The sequence below is a fragment of the Atractosteus spatula genome, chromosome 1 (genome assembly GCF_055471065.1).
Source record: "Atractosteus spatula isolate fAtrSpa1 chromosome 1, fAtrSpa1.hap1, whole genome shotgun sequence".
In the NCBI taxonomy this organism is placed as follows: domain Eukaryota; kingdom Metazoa; phylum Chordata; class Actinopteri; order Semionotiformes; family Lepisosteidae; genus Atractosteus; species Atractosteus spatula.
This window is the reverse complement of record NC_142706.1, coordinates 3,598,849-3,618,079: the sequence shown is the minus strand read 5'-3', so window position 1 is coordinate 3,618,079 and position 19,231 is coordinate 3,598,849. Positions and strand designations below refer to the sequence as shown.

The 19,231-nt window shown below is 40.4% G+C and overlaps 1 protein-coding gene across 2 annotated transcripts in view; it reads left to right on the top strand.

The window, feature by feature from the left end:
- The window catches only part of stox2a (storkhead box 2a), a 98,556-nt gene extending 87,922 nt beyond the window's left edge, over nt 1-10,634 (top strand). For both annotated transcript variants that reach the window (XM_088914108.1, XM_088914115.1), the window contains exon 4: nt 7,046-10,634. In XM_088914108.1, the coding sequence (XP_088770234.1) occupies nt 7,046-7,244 (199 nt within the window). In that variant the 3' untranslated portion in view covers nt 7,245-10,634. The remainder of the gene's footprint in view (nt 1-7,045) is intronic.
- The last annotated feature ends 8,597 nt before the right edge of the window (nt 10,635-19,231 follow it).

Genomic DNA, 19,231 nt, shown 5'->3' with positions numbered 1-19,231 from the left:
CAGGCCAATCCCAAATGAACCCCTTCCATTCATGTAAACATAGAAATGTTTTTTTTTTTACTGTAAACTGTTTTATCTCTAATAAGGTGATATCCATTGTTTATTTGGAGATCCACAGCAAATGCACAACATAAAGGTTTTCATTACAGTGGATTTACAATCAGTCTTGAAAGGCTTATTGAAATCGTTGTATTATTTTTCCTCATACCAACCTTTACCTTCTATGTTGCATTGTGTTCAGCATCCACAGGGTTAAAATGTGATCCAAATGCTCTGTTGTGAATCGTTATTGTATTTATACACTGTGACCAGCTTTTTAGAGAGATGGTCCCTGAAGGTACTTGCTATAACTTTAATCACAATGTTATACCCATGTCGTTGAATAATTTGAACATGGAGGTTTATTGACAATTTAACCAAGTGCGGTTTTTGTTTGACTCACGGAAATATTTAAAGGTATCCTCTCAGAAAAAATGCTATGCTGTAACTTACCTGGTGTAGTGCCCTTGATAAATCTTCCTCAGTAGCTTTATAGCTCAATCATACCACTCAGTTGTAAACTTTCCAGTTACACCTACAGGAAAAGCTTTGACCACACGTTCTTCAGTTGTTCTCCAAAGATTGCTTGTATCTTTTTTTTATCTTAATGACCCTTTTTACTAATATAAACTGTATTACTAGTGTTTTAATTGTGAGGTGAACACAATCTATTACAATAGATGCACAATTTGTTCCCTTTGGCTTACACCATGCAACATAGCTCACAATGTCCATCCCAGCCTACTGCAGCAAAAAACTTGGGTCCTACCTGTTTAATTGAATGCTGTTGCATGAAATCTATCAAGGCAGGCCGTAAACTAAAAAGACGTCAAGCTGTTTTTCTGCTATAGACACAGTTGTTTGTTCTCCCCTCTCTTGAGTTAAGGTTGCACATGTTGTGAATGTCTCTGTTACAGAAGAATCCTGGGTCTTTATGATCCACCCTTCAGGTAAATTAATGAATTGCCTTGTACTGACATGAGCCCCAACAGATGCTTTCAGTCCTGTGTGGTTCGGGAACTGTATGAAGGTTTTATTGGGGAAATTTGTTGTGAGATCAATATGCTGAAGAAAATGAATCTGGATGTTTGCTGCTGAAAAGGAGGTGAAATAAGATCAACTAAAGAGACGTTTGTTCTGAATTGTAAAAAAGGACCTGTTTCAATGTAATTAATTTTCTAGATCTAGCATGTATCTAAGAAACCTTTCTTTGTCTTTTGTGACTGTGTGAACTGTTCAATTATTGGTGTGTTTAAATTCTGCCTATTAAAAAAAATGTTTTTACATATAGCATCTTACTGTACCTGTATTGTTTGTCTCACCTATATAGCCATCCTTTCTGTATCTGAGCTCCTCCCTGCACTGGCCCTCACCCCTTGTGCCTGCCCCAGCTCAGTCCCTTTCAGACAGTACTTGACCACTGTCAGTCCACGTTCTTCATGTCGAGCTGCTCTTCTGCATGTGAGCCCTACTCCCCAAATGGAATTTTAATGAAAGCTCAAGCAGCACTCTGTGATAGAACAAAAGCATGCATCGTTTCAGTAATGCGTTTGGCTGTTCTGTAAATGAATTCGATCACACAGAATCCGCTTTGTACTTCAGGACCTCCCCCTGAAGGATCTGTCTGAGGTTTTGAGAAAGTTTTAGAGCCTTTTCTTGGCTTGGCAGCTCTGTGAGTCCAAGCTAGAGGGTAGTGGAGGTAAAGGAGAAGTGTCGTAGTAGAAGCTCTGATTGAAAATGGGACAAGACAGGTCAGAGCCCGAAATTGAAAGGTACTGCATCCTTAGAGTTCAAACTCACACTGGGTGGGTGCAGCTGTGGTTCTGAGAGACGGGTTTCAGTGTCGCGTCGAGGGTTTTGGAAGAGAGGGGTCAAGACTTTTTGCTTGGAAGAATTTCAGTTACTGCTGCTGACACAAGTGAATTATTTTCTAGTCATGTTTTTCTAGTAGTAAATAAACACAGTTCTAAAATTGTGCTTTGGTACTACAATGTTGTTCGTCCATAAAAGCTCAGCTTTAATAATGAAAACAATTTCCTTGTACACAATGGCAGCAATGTTTGTTCTCATTTTGAAATGCACACATCTTACACATTTTTTCTTAACATCTTTCCCACAGCCAACATATATTCTAACCTTGTTTCTTGGCTTAATTCTAAAAGACAAGGTGTCATACATGAGCAAAGTAATATCTTGAGTTTAGGATTTATTTGGAACTAAAAGTAACAAGACACCACAAAGTACGGGAGAGGAGATTGGAAGTAAATGCCTTTCGTGTTGTCAGAGAGCAGCACAGACCAGTGCAGCTGTGATTACCTCAGGAGGTGTATGACTTCATGTAAAGTCCAACCACTTTAGAAACCTCGCACCTGTTTTCAGTTTTGGTGATATACTTAATTTGAAAGAAACTTGCAAAGCCTGAGTAATTGACCTCCTAAAGCTCAGTCTCCATTCAATGTTTCCAAAAACAGCTGCTTAAAAGTAGTCTTTAACTATGACGAGTACTTTGCTGCTTCTGAAAATTCCTGCTTAGTGATACCCACTGCAATTGTCCATTGTCTCAGACACATCTTTGTAACCAGATTTGGGCCATGAATGATCTGTTTGTCAAGCACTTGGTACGTTTGTAAATGTTGCCTTTTGTCCTGCTCCTTGACATTTTTTACTTTTCTTTAAATCACCTTGGCATAGTTGGTATCTTTTTGAACTTCTAAATCATTGTTCACTTTTAAATGCAAAGCACCTCCCAATTTCTAAACCAGTACAACGATGTGAAGAATGTACTGGATTCATAGCGAAGAATTCTCTGTCCCCAGATTGCCACACACTGGCGCTGCTGTTGAAACCATTGGACGGCCTGCGTGTGGCTCAGTTCCTCGTCTGTGACGGAAATGTGCCCTGACTGTAAATGCTCCCTTCCTCCTCCCCAACACTTCTCAAGTTTAGGTATCGGAAAACCTGAGATATATCATTTGCTTAAATTGTTAGAAGAAATTACATTTTTTGTCAAGTCACTGAATTGCAGTGTTTGTTCCCCAGAAAGCAATGTGTAAAAGAAACCAGTTACATAGAATGAATGGTAATGTTCAGATATTTACAATGTCTTTAAAGGAAGAGAATGGTGAGAAATTGAGCGTGTAACAGAGACAGCCCTGCTCATGCACGGTTTTCTTTGGCACATTGTGGGTGTGGTTACTGTATAGATACTTTGGTAAGTTTGATGGGCAGCGTTCCTGTTTACACGTTAAATTCCGTTGAATGTTTTGCTGTTTGCTTGGGCAGTAGAAGAAGTCATAAATGCTGCAGTTGTGAGTGGGCTGTTGCAATGGTTGTAGTTGTGGTAGTGTTCTCAGCTGGCCTGGCAGGAGGTACAGAAGGTTCTGAAAGCTGGATGAAATGAGGTCAGGTCCATTTCTGAGCCCCAGCAGCTCATCTGTCCAGAGCTCATTCAGGTTTCTGTGGTGTTCAGTGACTCCCCCTCCACCCCAGAACCCTAACCCATTTCATCAAAGACATGACTCTCCAGCAACACTGATCCTGGAGCACCTGGGCTAAAGTACCTCACTCAAGGACAACAGCAGTGTCTGCAGCAGGGACTCGAACCCACTGCCTGTCAGTGAATCCAAGGGCTCATTCATTAGGCTGCACTGCCACCACTGGATGAAATTAGAGATCAGTTCTAATAATATACTGTACTATATGTTTCAAGTGCCCACCTACAGTCCACGTTGATTGAAAGCTTTGTAATGGTACATCACATCTAATCTCTGCTCGTTAATTTCAGGACTAAATGAGCAGTCTCAAAGATCCCACAGTTCACTACCTTTTAATCCTAAAACAATATGACACTACAAGTTCACGTTTTTAGGCTTTTGTTTTTTTGGTCTTATTCTCTAGTCTTATGATGGAAAAGCTGTTTCTCCTTTTACAATGTTTTATGTGTTTTAAAAATTATTGTGTGCTTTTTAAACTCCAGCATATCTGAAGACAGAGTGGTACAGTAGCCACTGTCCCATACTGTGAGAAAAACCCCATATTCTCGTAAGCAATTGCCTGTTCCTTCTTGGGAAGTACAAATTGGCAGAGCAACAATATCTGCTGTTGCCGTCATTCCTAAATGTCTTTGTAAATTTTCTTTGAAATGTGGTGAAGAAATGCAGTGTGAATGCTTCCACTCAGTCATTGGAAGGCTAAACTGGCCTGCTGGGTTCAGTACTCTGTGTTGGGGTTTCCAAACTAGGCTGTTAAAAGTGGGAGACATTGTTTTCCACATATAATTTACAGTTGTTCTAGAATTAATCCATTTCACTTCCTTACTGCAATGTAATGAAAACCTGGTGTACTTTTCTATGGAGTTATAAATCAAAAGACATCATTGCTAATGCCGTGAGCTTTAGGTTCCAAATGGTGCAAAAAAAATTAATAAACCAAGATGACTTATGAACAGACTGCGATAAGCTTCTAATTTTAGCCTTATAGAGCCATGCAGTTTCCTTGATGACTCATGAAATTAGCAGTGATGTCATTGTTTCTGAAAATGGACCTGTTAGCTCTCGCCTCGACAGGGGATTTAGGCTATCTGAACGATGTACCTCACTGAGTTACAACAGCAGGTTTTAATTCTTTTCCCTCATGTGGAGAATTTGTCAGCCTTTTTGCCTATTATAAGACATATTGCCCGAAAAATGGTCACTGCAGGTTAATTATCTTCTTGTTAAAAAGTATCTCATGCTTGTCCTCACAGTGGTTCCCCTCTGTATTTATGACTCCAGATATGCTGGAGTGGATTAGAGGTCAGGGCTCTGAATGCAAAACTGGAACTTTGTGGTTCCAAATTCTGAAGGGTGCCTTTGACTGAGGTATTTTGCACAACGTTGCTCTAGAAAATGACCTGCTGGAAAAATTGGGCTCTAGTTCATCATTGTAAATTGGGGGGTTTTCCAGTTCCTAGCAGAACAAAATTAAGGAAAATTAACCCTCTTCCACCCACCACTGAGGTGCAACACCTAGTGGGTGGACACACAGCACCCATTCTGCACCAGCAGTCCCAGCAAAGAGCAGCTCAGGTGAAGAAATGAGAAATTGCTTCAGCTGAATTCAGAGGAAACGTCAGAATGGCCAGATTCCCCAAGACCAGACAGGAATTTAGCCAGGACACTGAAGTCAACAGCCAAACTCTTTTAACAACAGCTCTATAGAGTCTATACTGATTAAGTCAGTCGGGTACGACATCTTTTCTGAAGGACAGCACCTTGAACAGTATTAACACTGTGCTGGGAATAACTGATCTTGTTCACTACTCACAAAGCCACTTAGAGCAGCCACCTGGTGTTTCTTAGAGGTGTCCCAACCCCGCTCTGGCCAGGGCCCGATTTATTTAGCTTCTAGGTTAAAAGGGGGCTGTGCTGGTGCCTTTTGCCTTTTGCTATCTGTCTGACAAGTATCCCTGGATTAATTTTCGATGTGAGATAAATGATGGTTATTTCTTTAATTTCAGTAGGTTTGCATGCCATTGAACATTGCTTGCACCCACTTGTCTGTAGCTTGCAGTAACTACATGAAAGTTCGTCACAGTCATCTTGATTTTCAGCGGGGAAAGGAGGGAAATTTTAGTGGTAGTGTTAGGAAAATATGACTTTGATTTCAGTTTGGCATGTATGACATTCTAGGTTTCAGAGTGAGGCAGCTGGCACAGTGCATTGTTCTCTTTGCTGATATAAAAGGCATCACTTGTGGCAACATTAGACAAAAGCGATAAAAGAAATCTTATTGCTTAGTCTTATCTATTTGTATGTCCACATTTTGTGTCCTCTGACATCTACCTAAAAACATGAAAAATGGGAAAATGTGTTTCCTTATTCTCCGCCTTCTGTTCACTTGCTAGAATTTGTTCTAGAACAAAAGGTCTTGAGATTTACCTTTTCTGTTGTTTGTCTTGATAATTTCATTTGGTTTCTTGGGTTATGTTACAAATTACTGAATTTGTGTTAATCCCATGGCAGTCCCCACTGTTGGAGGTTCCTCATCCATCCCTCTTCTAACTGCTTCATCCAAAGCAGCGTCACAGTTAAAGTCTCAGCCCCTTTGACTTTAGTTTGAAAATGAATTGACTGATGCTGGGTTGGCACACACTTGCGCCAGGAGAGGCGGAGGAGCTTTTCTTCAGATTGCATTAGTCCTTTACTTTACTGTGTGCAAGGATGAAAAGAAAACTTAATCTCATAAATTCAGATTCACAGTCTTTTATGTGTGTATTTGTATAGAAAAACTGAGCTTTTCTGTGTCAATCTTTGAAAATTAAGAGATTAGATTCTGATTAAAAAAAAACTCAGAGCAGAGGGTAGCATGTACAGTAGCAATGGAGACACACGTCTAGCACTGATGAATCAGCTTGCTTTCTAGGTGTTTTACAAATAGTCTTATTTTGCAATGGAGTACGCCGTCAGAAAAAACACCTTGTGACCCAAAGGAACAGAAGGCTACACTCCTGATTTGTATTTATCTCTGGTTAGATGTGCCCTGACATGTTTCTGTGTGTGTCTTTGCATGTTCCTTGTTATTCCGAGGTTCCTTTTGTTCAAAAAGCATTGCTCCCTGCTGTATGCTTCTGCACCCTTTGCAGCTCTACCAATCACTAACCCCTCTGTCCTTCGGAAAAGTTCCACCAAGACCAAGACTTGACGTCCATCCACGCTGGGTTTTATATAACGCATGATTTACACTGCATACCTACCTCTCACTTCCTCACACGGTGTAGTTTTGACATCTTGTGGCTGAAAAGAAAAGAGAGATGTTTTTGTTTTTACAAGAGGGGAGCACTGAAACAGCTAAACTACGGCCGGTGTCTGGGAAGCATTACTGCAGCCATATGTGAACAATCAAAGCCAGAAGTCTTACTCATATGACATCACATGCAAACACAGGAAGCCCATTATAAAATGTTGTTTTCTTTCCTCTTGTTTTTTGTTTTGCTTTCTTGTTTTCCCTCTCTTTCTCCCTCCTGTAGCACTCGAGAGAGTCTGGCCTCCAACACCTCCAGCATTGTCGAAAGCAACAGGCGTCAGAACCCAGCTTTAAGCCCAGGCCATGTGGGAATGAGCAGCGCGCCGTCCTTCAGCTTCCGAACAGCTGCAGACACCCCCGCCACCGAACCCGAGAAACTGCAAAAACCATCAAACTGCTTAGCTTCCATTACCAGTGTTTGAAAGCCATCCGCTGTCAAGGATTCACTCTTAAACCATAAACTGCACCGGGACTGTTAGAATTGGGCCGTAAAAGAGGGATTGATTCCAGACTGTCTAAATGGATGTGAGATGTATAGCATATGTAAAACTTTAAAAACAAAAACCTAAAGCTGATTGTGGTTCTTGACTTGAAAAGTAGCAAAATAAAAAGCTAGATGGAAGCTTTTTTTCCCCCCTTAAAAAAGGCTCTTCATTCCCTTCATCTGAGCTGACCATAAAAATGAAAGTGCAGCTTTTCATATTTCTCGCTCACTATGGGCCAGTAATTTGTTTGCTTACAGACAGCATGTCATTTTCATTCACGTACAGAATCGTGTTTTGATTGTTTGTGACCTTGACATTTTAAGTTCCGTTTTTTTTTTCCTGTTCTTGGAGAATCTCAGGTCACGGGTGGTTATACTCTTTAACACATGCTTTTTTTTCTTTGCCTCGTGTCACTATTCAGGGTTTGCAACAGTTCACCAGATGGGTCTGTGACCAACACAGGCGCACTCTTTTGAAGCGCTGATACAGGTGCTCCTTGGTGTCGCTGTATGGTAACGCAACAACAGACAGCAGACGCAAAGTTCCAGATCTGTATACATCAACGAAAGTCAAAATTACTACTAGGGGCAAATACATTTACTGGTCTGCTTAATGTTACTAGAAACAGTCCAGCTGCTGCTGCTGCTAAGATTTTCTGCGTCATTTGGTCTACATCCGGTCGAACGAACTGCCTTTGAAGAACTTGTGTTTACAAGGGAATCTGGTCTTTTTGGCGCCTCGCTTTATTAGTAAAGGGATAGCGGAAGAACCAGGAAGGCTGTGGGTTCAAAACCAGCAAATATGAAGGATTCCTTTTCCACACAGCTAGTTTTTCCTCTGCTAACTCGGTGGGGTTTTTCTCTGCCCCCCCTTCCCCCCCCCATCCTGTCATCTGCTCGTCACATTCTTTCTTTCTTTTTCTTTTTTTTTCTTTGCCTCTTGCCACCGTCGGCCCTCAAGCCCAAGTGACAACTGGGGGGCAGACACGGGACACGCGGACACAGCTCCACTCAAGCACCAGCTGGGGAGGAGCGCCTCTTGTCTGCCTGCTGCTTGTACAGCTGGAGCAGGCCGATTCCCCCACAGGAGGCCTCATTTGATTCCATCTTCCAGGGGAGGGGGATTGATTGATTAAAGCAAATGGCGTGTCATGAACTGAGCCTTTCCTGTCACCCTCACTCCCACCCCACCCCAGGCAGGCACAGGACTGCCACCAGTCTCAAGAAAAAGGCCCAGTGCCCTCTTCGTTTCTGACAATCGCAGCTGCACAGGCAGCATTTGTTTCTAACAAGGTGACTGAATTTACGTTTTTCAGGTGCTAAAACTCACAGTATTAAAATTGACGGTAGTATCTCCTGTATGCGGTTATCGTGTGCAGGAACAGCGGCTGGCATGGAAATGTTTTAAACCCACCCCCCATTCCTCTTTGAGCCAGACTCCACGCAATCCACTTTGGATGAAATGACAATATGGTGTTTTTGTGTTATACAGTACATACACACATGCATAACTACCTCCACAGCGTTCGTGACCGCAAGAAGATGAAACATAAAAGCTTAGGTTCTTTATAAGACAATATCACGCTGTTTTCTGTGAATGTTGTTGTACAGTCATGGAGCTTTTTCAAGAGGACTAACTGAGATTCAGTTTTTAATGAAGTGCTGTAGTTAACCAGTTTCTCTGTTCCCAGCCATGTTTGATCTGCTTTGGGCTCTTAAATTTGTATTTTGAGTCCCACTGAATAATAAACTCCAGAGTTATCATTTTGCTTTGCTTACATCTTCTGTCCCTTCGTAAAGGTGGATTTAGAGTTCAAATGCAAAGGTTGCTCTCCACCTGCTGGACACTGGACTTGGACAATCCTCTTGTTTCTCACCTGAAGCCGTCACCCATCTTAGATCTTCCCTTAAACTTGGTTTGGGGCTTTTCTGCTGTTTGGGTTTTCTGTAATAAAAAACAACTTGCCTCTGGACTGTTACCCAACACACTTATTGTCAGACCATCAGGGTTTAACATCATTGAATAGTTGTACTTAAAATGGGATCAAAAACAAAATTCTTCTCTTACATTAATAATGCCTCGCCTTTGCTCAGAAATAGGTCTGATAAATCTGCTTCTGTTTCATTCTAAATAAAAAGGTGGTTGTTGTAGAATATTAAAGCAATTGTCTAAAAACTATGTTCACCAGCCTAGGTTGTCAAAAACAGACTAATGTATGCACACACAGACCCAAACTTCCCGACTAAAGGTTGCAACTTGCAAGATGTTTCAAAAGGAATTTGTTTTAAAAATGGTAAAACTGTGAAATTTAATCACAAGTATGGCTGTACTGCATTTTAACAAAACGGTAATAATGTAAAACTAAAATTGTATTGCATATGTTGAAATAGTTTGTTTTAGTAGAGAAACAACAATGCTAATACTATTTCTCAGTGCGTTTGTGAAACATTTCCATATTGGTAAATCCTTTACAGGTTTTTGTGTTTTTTTTCTGTCGGGCATTACAGATTATTTTTAAATGAATTCAAAATTAGAAACTTGAAATGAGGCTTTGTGCTGTCAGACAAGCTTAATAAAATGACAATGATTGACCACATCAGTGATTCTTTGAAATGGAACGTAGGAAAAGTTTTAATTGCTGTCAGTATCGGAGTTGGTTAAACCTGCTGAGGCCAGAAGTGCAGTGAGTCAGAACCTGCACTTTGTGAATTTTCACTTTCAAGACCCAGACAGCACTGCACTTCTGTTTCTGTCTGAAATCTGTTTGCACCATTGTTATGTTTTCATTATTCTTCAATCAATGTGAAAGCATAATCAAAAATCTGAAAGCCAGCTCAGAGAAAGAGATCTTTTCTGAGGATGAATTTAACGGTTGCACTTCGTGTACCACTTCAAAATGTGTTTTTTGTTTTCCTTTGAAAGTCAGAAGGGAGTATTGCAGCCAAGACTGCCTTGTATAAACACGTTTGCACTGAATTGCCTGGTTCCTGGTAGCTGTAAAGCCCATCCAGAAGGATGCTCTGTTTATACTGTGTAATATTTCATATGAAATAATGACAGTCCATGAAATGTCTTCCCTTAACATTACTGATTTCTAACAGCGTACTATAACATTGTTTTTAATTGTGACAGTGTATCATACTGTAAATGATGTTTATCTGTCATGCTTAGTATAATAACTTAAGAGAAATGAGGGATTTTTTTTGTAATGTCTATAATATTTGAAAGTCCCTTTTGTGTAGTAATATGGTGTTTACTGTTGTAGTGTATGTGATATACCCCTTGGGGATTGTGTTAACTTTTTAAGACAATAAAATAACGTTTGGTTATATCTTTTGAATGGATTGGTTAATTTGTAGCCTCTGAACTGGCGAATAATAAGGAATAGGAATGGACTTCTTCAGAAGAGCAGAGCAAGAGCTGAATTTGCATTCAGACCTTCTATACCATAAGTATACTTAATGCACTCTTGCTTCTTTCTTATCTAAAAATGTATAATTTTTAACTGGCCAGAACAACACAGTAAGAGTATTCAACAGTAACTGGAAAGTCAAGTATTGACTATGAATTAGCGTATGATTGTACAGTGTTGTACGTCTCCCAGTTTTAGTCTCTTTGCCGTGCACGACAGGCTCTGTGTTTCGTGAAAGCTAGATTTGCATGTACTAAAGATTCATCAGCTTGCTCAGCAAGCCATACAGTGGGTTTGGCGCTTTGTGCTGCTGTCTCACAGCTTTTGGGCCCTGGGCTCAGGCCCAGCTTCTGCAGGGAGCTTGCACGTACTCCTGTATCTGTACGCGTTTCCTCCCATCTAATAAAAGCCATGCTTGCTAGGTTGGTTGGTGTCTCTAAGTTGTTCCCACGTGCCCGTGTGACCTGTATAGACACGTTTGCGCTGGACTGTCATCAGAGATGTTTTCCTGCCTTGGGCTCTGTGACTCCGGGCCGGGTTTGGAATTCCTAACCTCAACCAGGTTTAAGATGCTTTCTGATAAAGGATGGATGAAACCAAAGATGCCTAACCACATGAAAACTATAAATCTGTATTCAATTCATACACTGCTCCCACTGTTAAAACCTCAAGTATGTACAGTATTGGTTATGTTCAGGATTCAATAACCAATGAAGGAACCTCATTTAATATTTTTTATGTAGTTGTCCAATTCAGCAATTTGTACATTAAAAGAACAAGTAATAGGTTTATTCCATGCTGAAAAGAGAAGAAAACAATACAACGTTTCGGCCATGGAGTCTTCTTCAATTTGTACCCATTTACTTTATACAGCTGGGCACGTTGCTGAAGCAATCTTGAGTGAAGTACCTTGCTCACGGGTACAACAGCAGTACCCTGTTGTGGGAATAGAACCTACCACCACCCAGTTATGATCCCAGAGCCCTAAACACTACTTAACATTTGTTTTCTTCAGCTGTTGAACCAAAAAACATCTGCTGCATATCTGTTTTTCCAATCTAGAAAACAAAGGATGAGGTCAATTTAAAGCAACATTTGTCTTATTGCTCAGCATAAAGAGAATGTGTGCACAGCTGTTTGACCAACTTGAGAGTGCTTTTTACTCTTTCCATGCATTTTGTAGCATGCAAATTACTCATCATCTATTATAATCATCCTTTTGCAATTTGCATTGACTCATTTTACATATGAGATGCAATTTGCACAATTTTTCTTGTTTTGCAAAAAAAAAGATTGCAGGTGTTAATTAAATCAAAAGGTTAAGATAACATTTTTACTTTCCAGTATAAACAATAGTTTCACATGTGTATTGTGCACAATGTTGATTAGTGTTTCTAAGGTTTAGTGTAACACTCAGTGTCTCAGACGTCTGGTCTTTTTCTATATACTGTCATACTGTACAAGAGAAATCAAGCTGTTGATGTAAGTGATGATGCATGTTAAAAAGCACATACATGCAATCTAAAACAACAAATAAGATTAGGATTTTTTTAGTACTGAGATACAAGAATCAGCTAGCTGGTTTAACAGCAGTCCAACTTAAACAGTAGGAGTTATCTAACAAAATATGGGCGAGATGAATAAGTGATGCATCCACTATAAAAGTGGACCTCAAGCGCAAAAAAAAGGTGATGGGCTTGGTGCTGAATCCCACCTTTTATTTTCTTTATTACTTTCTGCCTGGCAATTCAGGAAAATCCAGTTGGTTTACAGTAACTGACGCCTTAACACAGTTCGTTTAGATCGGACCGTGTGTAAAGCACCGAGACCCAACCAAGCGAAGAAGATAGGAAAGGATACAAACGAGAGGAAACTGTTTGGTCCATCTAGCCGTTTAGGTAGCAGTTAATGGTTTGTCGTTTTTTTTTTTAATGTATCGGCTTCCACCACATGGATAGGCTACCTTGTTCCAGACTCCCACAACCCTTTGGGTAGAGACGTGCCTTCTGTTCTCAGTACTAAATGCACTTCCTCGTAGTTCCCTGTATCCCCTGGTTTGATCATTCCGAAGAAACCTGCTGGGTTGACTTTGTAACCGAGGATTCGGAATACTTGTGTCGCAGTGTTCTCCGTTGAGGAAAATATCGAGAGTGTGTTGCTCCCTGTTCCCCACCTCTTGCAAGAGCATCCAGCGAACACCACGTCCCAGGCCTACAGCAGGCGTTTGATCGGAAACGGAGGAAATTGTAGGGTTACTTGCCAACTGCAAGAGATGGAAAGGCTGTTGGGCTTCGGTCCCTACTGAAGCACTCGGATTTAATGTGTGCACTACAGTTGGAAAAATAAATATTATATTGTGGTTTTTCTGAAAACTAGAAATCTTGTGGCTGGTAAATCATGCTTCAGTTATTTGTGAAGCACTCAAAAGAATCTAAGAATAAATTCTCCTGGAAAAGACATGTCAAGACAATCAATACCCTGCTAAAGCCCGATTTAAATCTGAAATGAGACCCACATCCTCCATGTGCAAATTTCAAACTCTTTGCTTGGAAAGATCCAGGAAACCGCGGGTGTGACAAAATCTATTACAGGAGTAAAGAATATTTTTAAGAATATATATATATACGGTAAGGTTAATATAAAAAGAGTTTATATCATTCAGAGTTCATAAAATGTGATTGCAGAACATCCAGCCACACCAGTCTCAACACTCTTAACGCTGGCAAGAGATCATAGCAAGATGGACGAAACTTGTTTCTGTGTGAACAGGATGTCTAATTGTGAGAGAAAAAAGACTGACTCAAGGCATAGTTTATAGATGTCCCCTGGAGAAAGAGATCGTAATGGAGAGCCTTCCACTGTGCACTGAGGTGCCATTCTGAAGAATGTCAAGATCAGTCAGTCGTTTTTCAAAAGGACAGACAAGGATAGGGTAGAGTTACCACTGCTGTTATTTTCGGGTCACTTGTGTGGTCCACCACTTTGGACTGGTTTGCTCTGAGCCCAGACCCAAAACTATCTGAAGTCTGTGCGGACAGTTGACAGGGCTCAAGCCCAGAGATGGTGTGCATTGACCTGTGCTGAACAGTTTCAACAAAGTGGGGTGTGTAGGTGAACTCTCCTTCTCTGTTTACTCTTGGTAAACCCGTGTGAGAAGATGGCAGTATGCTTGTCATTTTCTTAACCATATAATAGCGCATTTCAATTCTTAAATCCAAGATTTTTAGAAAAATGTGTCCCACAACAATTTATTTAACTTCTAAAAAAAGTATACATGGCAGTTTATCAAATGAGGGACTAAAGAATACACTTTACAGATGTAGGATCTGAAAGACCACTCCTCGTTTTTATAGAAAAATAAGGTGAATCCAGGACAACTAGCTCTTTAGGCACTGTGTCCAAAACACACAGATGGAAAATACAGGAAACAAAAACATTTTAATAACCAGGGATAATGTCTAATATCAGGTTGCAGCAGAAGATTCAAAACTGGCATCACAAAGCAAACTTTCACTACTTTGAAATCATTCACTTCTTATATTCATGTGTATACACCGTCTACACCCACAAAATTATTGTGGAGCTTATTTTCTAATTGTCAAGACCACAGACACTGGCTTGCCCAGACAAAGCCTTTTAAGATCTCAGAGTGAAAACATTTTTAAAACCTTTTAACCTATCCATTCAACCTAGAAAAATCAATTTTAACAGATATACACACCACATCAACCCCTCAAAATAAAACATTTAAATGTTAAGGAATACAAATGTAGGTAGAGAACTTTAGGCCATACACAGAAATAAAAATCAATTCAAAAACTATTCATTTCAAAAGTGAATGTTTTTTAATGACTGTCTTTTTAATGCTTGAAAGGAATTGAGAAATTCAAAGGAATTATTAGACAAATTAGGATGATTGTAGCTTTTGCAAAGTAAATTTACTAAAATGCATGAATTGGATTAAATTTATATCCAGTAGTGCTGGGAAGAGAAAAGGCAAGAAGCTGGTGGATTAATCTGCCAGCTCCGTCACTCCTAACACAGACAAGCACCCTGGTTCAGAAACCGTAATAATCCTTCAATTCTTCATCGTCAGCTAAAACGGCAGTGCCTGTCTACCAATCTTCCATCTCCCAGCTCAAAGCAAAATCTACATGGATGAAACATGCTTTGATGTAAATATTCTGGTCGGAAATGAATGTATAGCTCTGCTGAAAGTTTGCCTTCAAGGTGTTAAGACAATGGGGTGTGGTTCTCAGACATGACTGAGCTCAAAGCTACCTGAGACTCTGCCAGCCAGGTGGTGGGATGTCTATGCCTTGTGAACAGATGGAAAGGAGGAGACCTCTAGAGCTTAATCTGCAGCTTTGAACATGAACCTTTGATTCTTTTGAAACATCGGGAAAAGTTTAGTCATCAATACTAAGTCAGAAATTGCACACACTTTATTGAGTTGAGTGGAGTAAAAGTGAAGATTATGTGCTTCAAAGTTAAGAAATTAACCCATAACAGCTTAGCTTTTGTTGCCTCAGAAATGGTTGTCCTTTTAACCTTACCTATAGGTTAATATCCAATAGCTGGGTTATACATGATGGACAGGTGTTTCCTCTTGAGATATAAAATAAGACAGTCTTATCAGCCTATTTAATTAATAAGTGACTTAATTTCTCCAGTAGGTAAAAACATCACTCTCCAAATTATGCGTGGTCATCGAGGTTAACAGGCCAGCAGGGTTTGTACAGTCAATATCAGGACTTCAAGAAGAAGTCTTTCTCATAGCACATTCCCTACTGTAGTAATCATGGAACCTATTCTGAAAGGTGCTGCACTCCGGAGGGATTATCAGTCCTTGAAGATGTGCACAAAGACACCAAATACCAACCTAGTACGTCTTTGGAAGATGAGTGTAAACTGGACCACTCGCAGGAAAACCCCTACGAACACAGTGAGAACATGCACTAATCGAAACAGTCAAACCTCTTTTTGTCCTATACTCACCGGATCTGCCTTCAGGTCTCGCCTCGCACCAGTGACCCAGGCGAAGAGCAGGAGCAGTCGAGCTCATCTGACTCACTGCCCAACCGCGCGGTTCATCTTTGGTCTCACTCCACAGCTCCCGGCTCGCTCGCAGGAGGAACAGTTCCTACTGAAGGAGAGGCACCTTCCCTGGCCCGTAATCCACACCACAGGCCACTGGTGACGTGACCCGGGCCGGAATGAGAGTGCTTCTGGATCTTAGAGCTGAAACAGCACTCTCAGCAAGCGCCTTCGTGGTTGAGACACTCAGAAGACATGTTCAATCCTCCTGCACATGATTGAAAGAGAGCAACAAATCCGTTTTCAGGCCATCTCAGCAATTCATGGCCTACATCAGCCCCTTACTTAGCATGACTGCACCAATTTAATTCCTTCCAGGTGCTGATGCTTTAAAGAGAATTAGAAAGAGCAAGCAGGACCACGATTGGACACCCCTGGTTTACAATACAAATAAATTCACCACTACCTCACCTGAGAGAAAGAAGTATTGGAATGGCAGGTCACAATTCTCCTTAATAATAGTAATAATCAAAAATTCCTTAAACTTATATAGCGCTTTTTCTGGATTCCATTCAAAGCGTTTTACAGGTAAAGGGGACTCCCCTCCACCACCTCCAATGTGCAGCCCCGCCTTACATGCGGGCGTGTTCACCCTAAATTTCTAAAAGGGTTAATTGATCTTTTATGTCACCCACAGCTAAGGACAAGGGCAATGACAAAAACTGCCAGCATCCGTCCCGTATTGAGAATCGGCGCAGAATGATTGCAGTGCACAGCGGAGAGAGAAAAAATACCGCAATACTGATACAAACCCTCCAGGGGGAGCTCTAGGATCAGGGTGAGAAATGGTTTTGTTCAATTCTAAAGAGCATCGCAGTAATAGCTGCAGAGCTGCGATAGCTGTGCTCCCAACAGGCATGAATTCAACTCTTTCTGGTCCTTTGTATTCCTACATATAAAAATATATATGAGCTGTTTACTGAGTTTCTAAAGTATTGCATTACAAAAATAACGAGCCCCTTGAGAGGCTTTTTAAAGACCATTTCTGTGACCCTCACCAGAACTGACTAAAAGTGGATAGATTAAATAATATCCCACTCAAATACAGGAGCTAGTGGTGCACAGTGAGAGACAAAAGCTTATTTTATTCATAGAAATTGCAAAACTTTAAGAACAGGTGTGGGCAGGGCTGCAGATAAGAGCAGCTTAGTTAGTGCTTAGTTCTGAAACTTTTCAGTTGTGGGTAGGGCACAGTGAGACATCCTCTCTCTGAAACAGTAATGCATGAAATGAAAGTAAAAAAGTTCAACATTATTTCTCATGGCCATCAAAACAGCCACACACACACACAAACCCTTTCAAGCTACGCTGCGTGTAAATTCAAAACATCTACCGGTAATGCGTAGAAGGAAGGAAAATCTTTAAGCCTGTTTGTTTACGCAGTCCGAGTAACGAGCAAAACAAAATCCCGGACAGTTTTTGGAATTTTATTCATACCGGTCGGACCGATATTTTAGGTCTCAAAAAGAGGACGTCTGCTCACCCTATTTAGGCATATATGTCTTCTAAGGATTGCACTCTATAAATACGAGCTTTTTATCGTATTTGAATACTCACGGTAACGCTACAAAGTATAGAAAATACAAGCTGGTAAGTTTCATCTCCTACCTAAATTGTTTGCGGTAAGCAGCTCTAAACCGGCAAGTTCAAATGGCTGCAATTCCTCTTCTTCCCAGTAAACGGCAGCGCTGTAACATTTTCCGGACTGATCCTCACTGTGGCTACGTCACTGTTTTTCGCTATTTCCCTACATGCTTTTCTCAGACGACCGACCAAAAACTCAGAGCCAGCAGTGCCTCCATCATCATCAAGAATCATGATCATTATAATAATTGCATTACTGATCAATCTAATAATAATAATAATAATCAATTTGAACTGCTCGTTGAATTCTTGCACACCTGGGACTTTTCCTTGCCCATTATTCATGGGGATAAAGTTACCTGAATTCACACGTTTTGGAAAGCCAATCAAATGGAGAGTGGAATAATATTTTTTTCAGTTTAAAACAGAAGGCTCGTGTTGTCATCTCCACTGTTCCCACTCGAAATGCAAGCATGAGTGCTCATCACAGTCCTGCTTGGAAACAGAACCAATCACAATACCGTAGTGTGCACAAAAACTTTGCTGATAAACAATTCATTAAAGGTCCGTGTGATTTAGCACACCAATGCCATCAGCACTGGTGATAAAGTCCAAATATAAAATATCAGCTTCCCAGAATTAATTTCTAAATAATTTACAACATTTTCAATTGTGGGAGATTCCACAAACACAAGAGCACAAGTATTCCAGACCTTCTTCAACGTTTCTTTTTCAGATTCATCCCAGCTAAAGGGTATTGGAGAACAGAGGGTTAGTGGCTTGTAGCGATTTTCATGGCCCCATTCAAGGTTTTCATAACATTCCCAAAGCGAAATGTTTTAACAGTGCCAGCATGCAAAGTTTTATTACTTTCACACAAGGCTGATGGTGGGGTGGGGAAATGTAGTTCTTATATCTTTCCCAAAAGGCAAAATCAGTTTAAGAGAAGAGCTAAGAGAAGTTGTGACAAAGGTTTTGAAGATTGTTATTAATGAGCATTTAACTGTGAAATAACAGACTTTTGTTATTTCTCATTTACACTAAGCTGTATTGACAACTTTTCTTAAAATGGTTAAAGAAACACTAATTGAGGCGTTGATCAAATTGTTGATGCTCCTAACATGAATGTAGTACATCTCTCGATTGTGTCCGAGATTTTTGCGTAGCAGTATACATGAATATACCATATTTCTGAACTGATAACAGTGGAATAACTGTTTAGACCCACAGACAATTTCAATTTTGTTATACATTATACAGAGTGGCATTGAAATCACAATGAATATTAGAGAAAGGAGTATTTGTAACTATAGTAATGCCTCTCAGTATACACTAGATATAACTCAGACACGTGACTTTGTTTAAAATTCAGGCAAAGAGAAGAACAATTTCCTTTGATAAGGAGCCTGACAGGAGCCCGTGAAATTGAAACTATGCCATGGTACAGAGGGAGGAAATTGAACAGACCTGCATTAAAATTATCATTGCTCTCGATTTTATGTATGTGTTTTATTGAAATGAGTCAACGGTAAAACTACTTGGCACTATTACCTTGGCCATGAATGCATCCATTTCTAACCCACAGGGTGGTGAGCTTTTCTAGGTCAAAACTGTATGTAGAGTGATGTACAGGAGAATTAGGAACACCGCACTTGGCTTGATGACTACTTGGCATGACAAACAACAGATTACAAAATACAGTAAGAGCCACCATAAAAACAGGAAGCTTAGCATTCTGTACACACTATGCCATTACCATCTTCAGACGACGGACTCCAGTCGCGTTTTCAGCCACATTATAACTCCGACAAAAGGACAGGGAAAAGGCAAC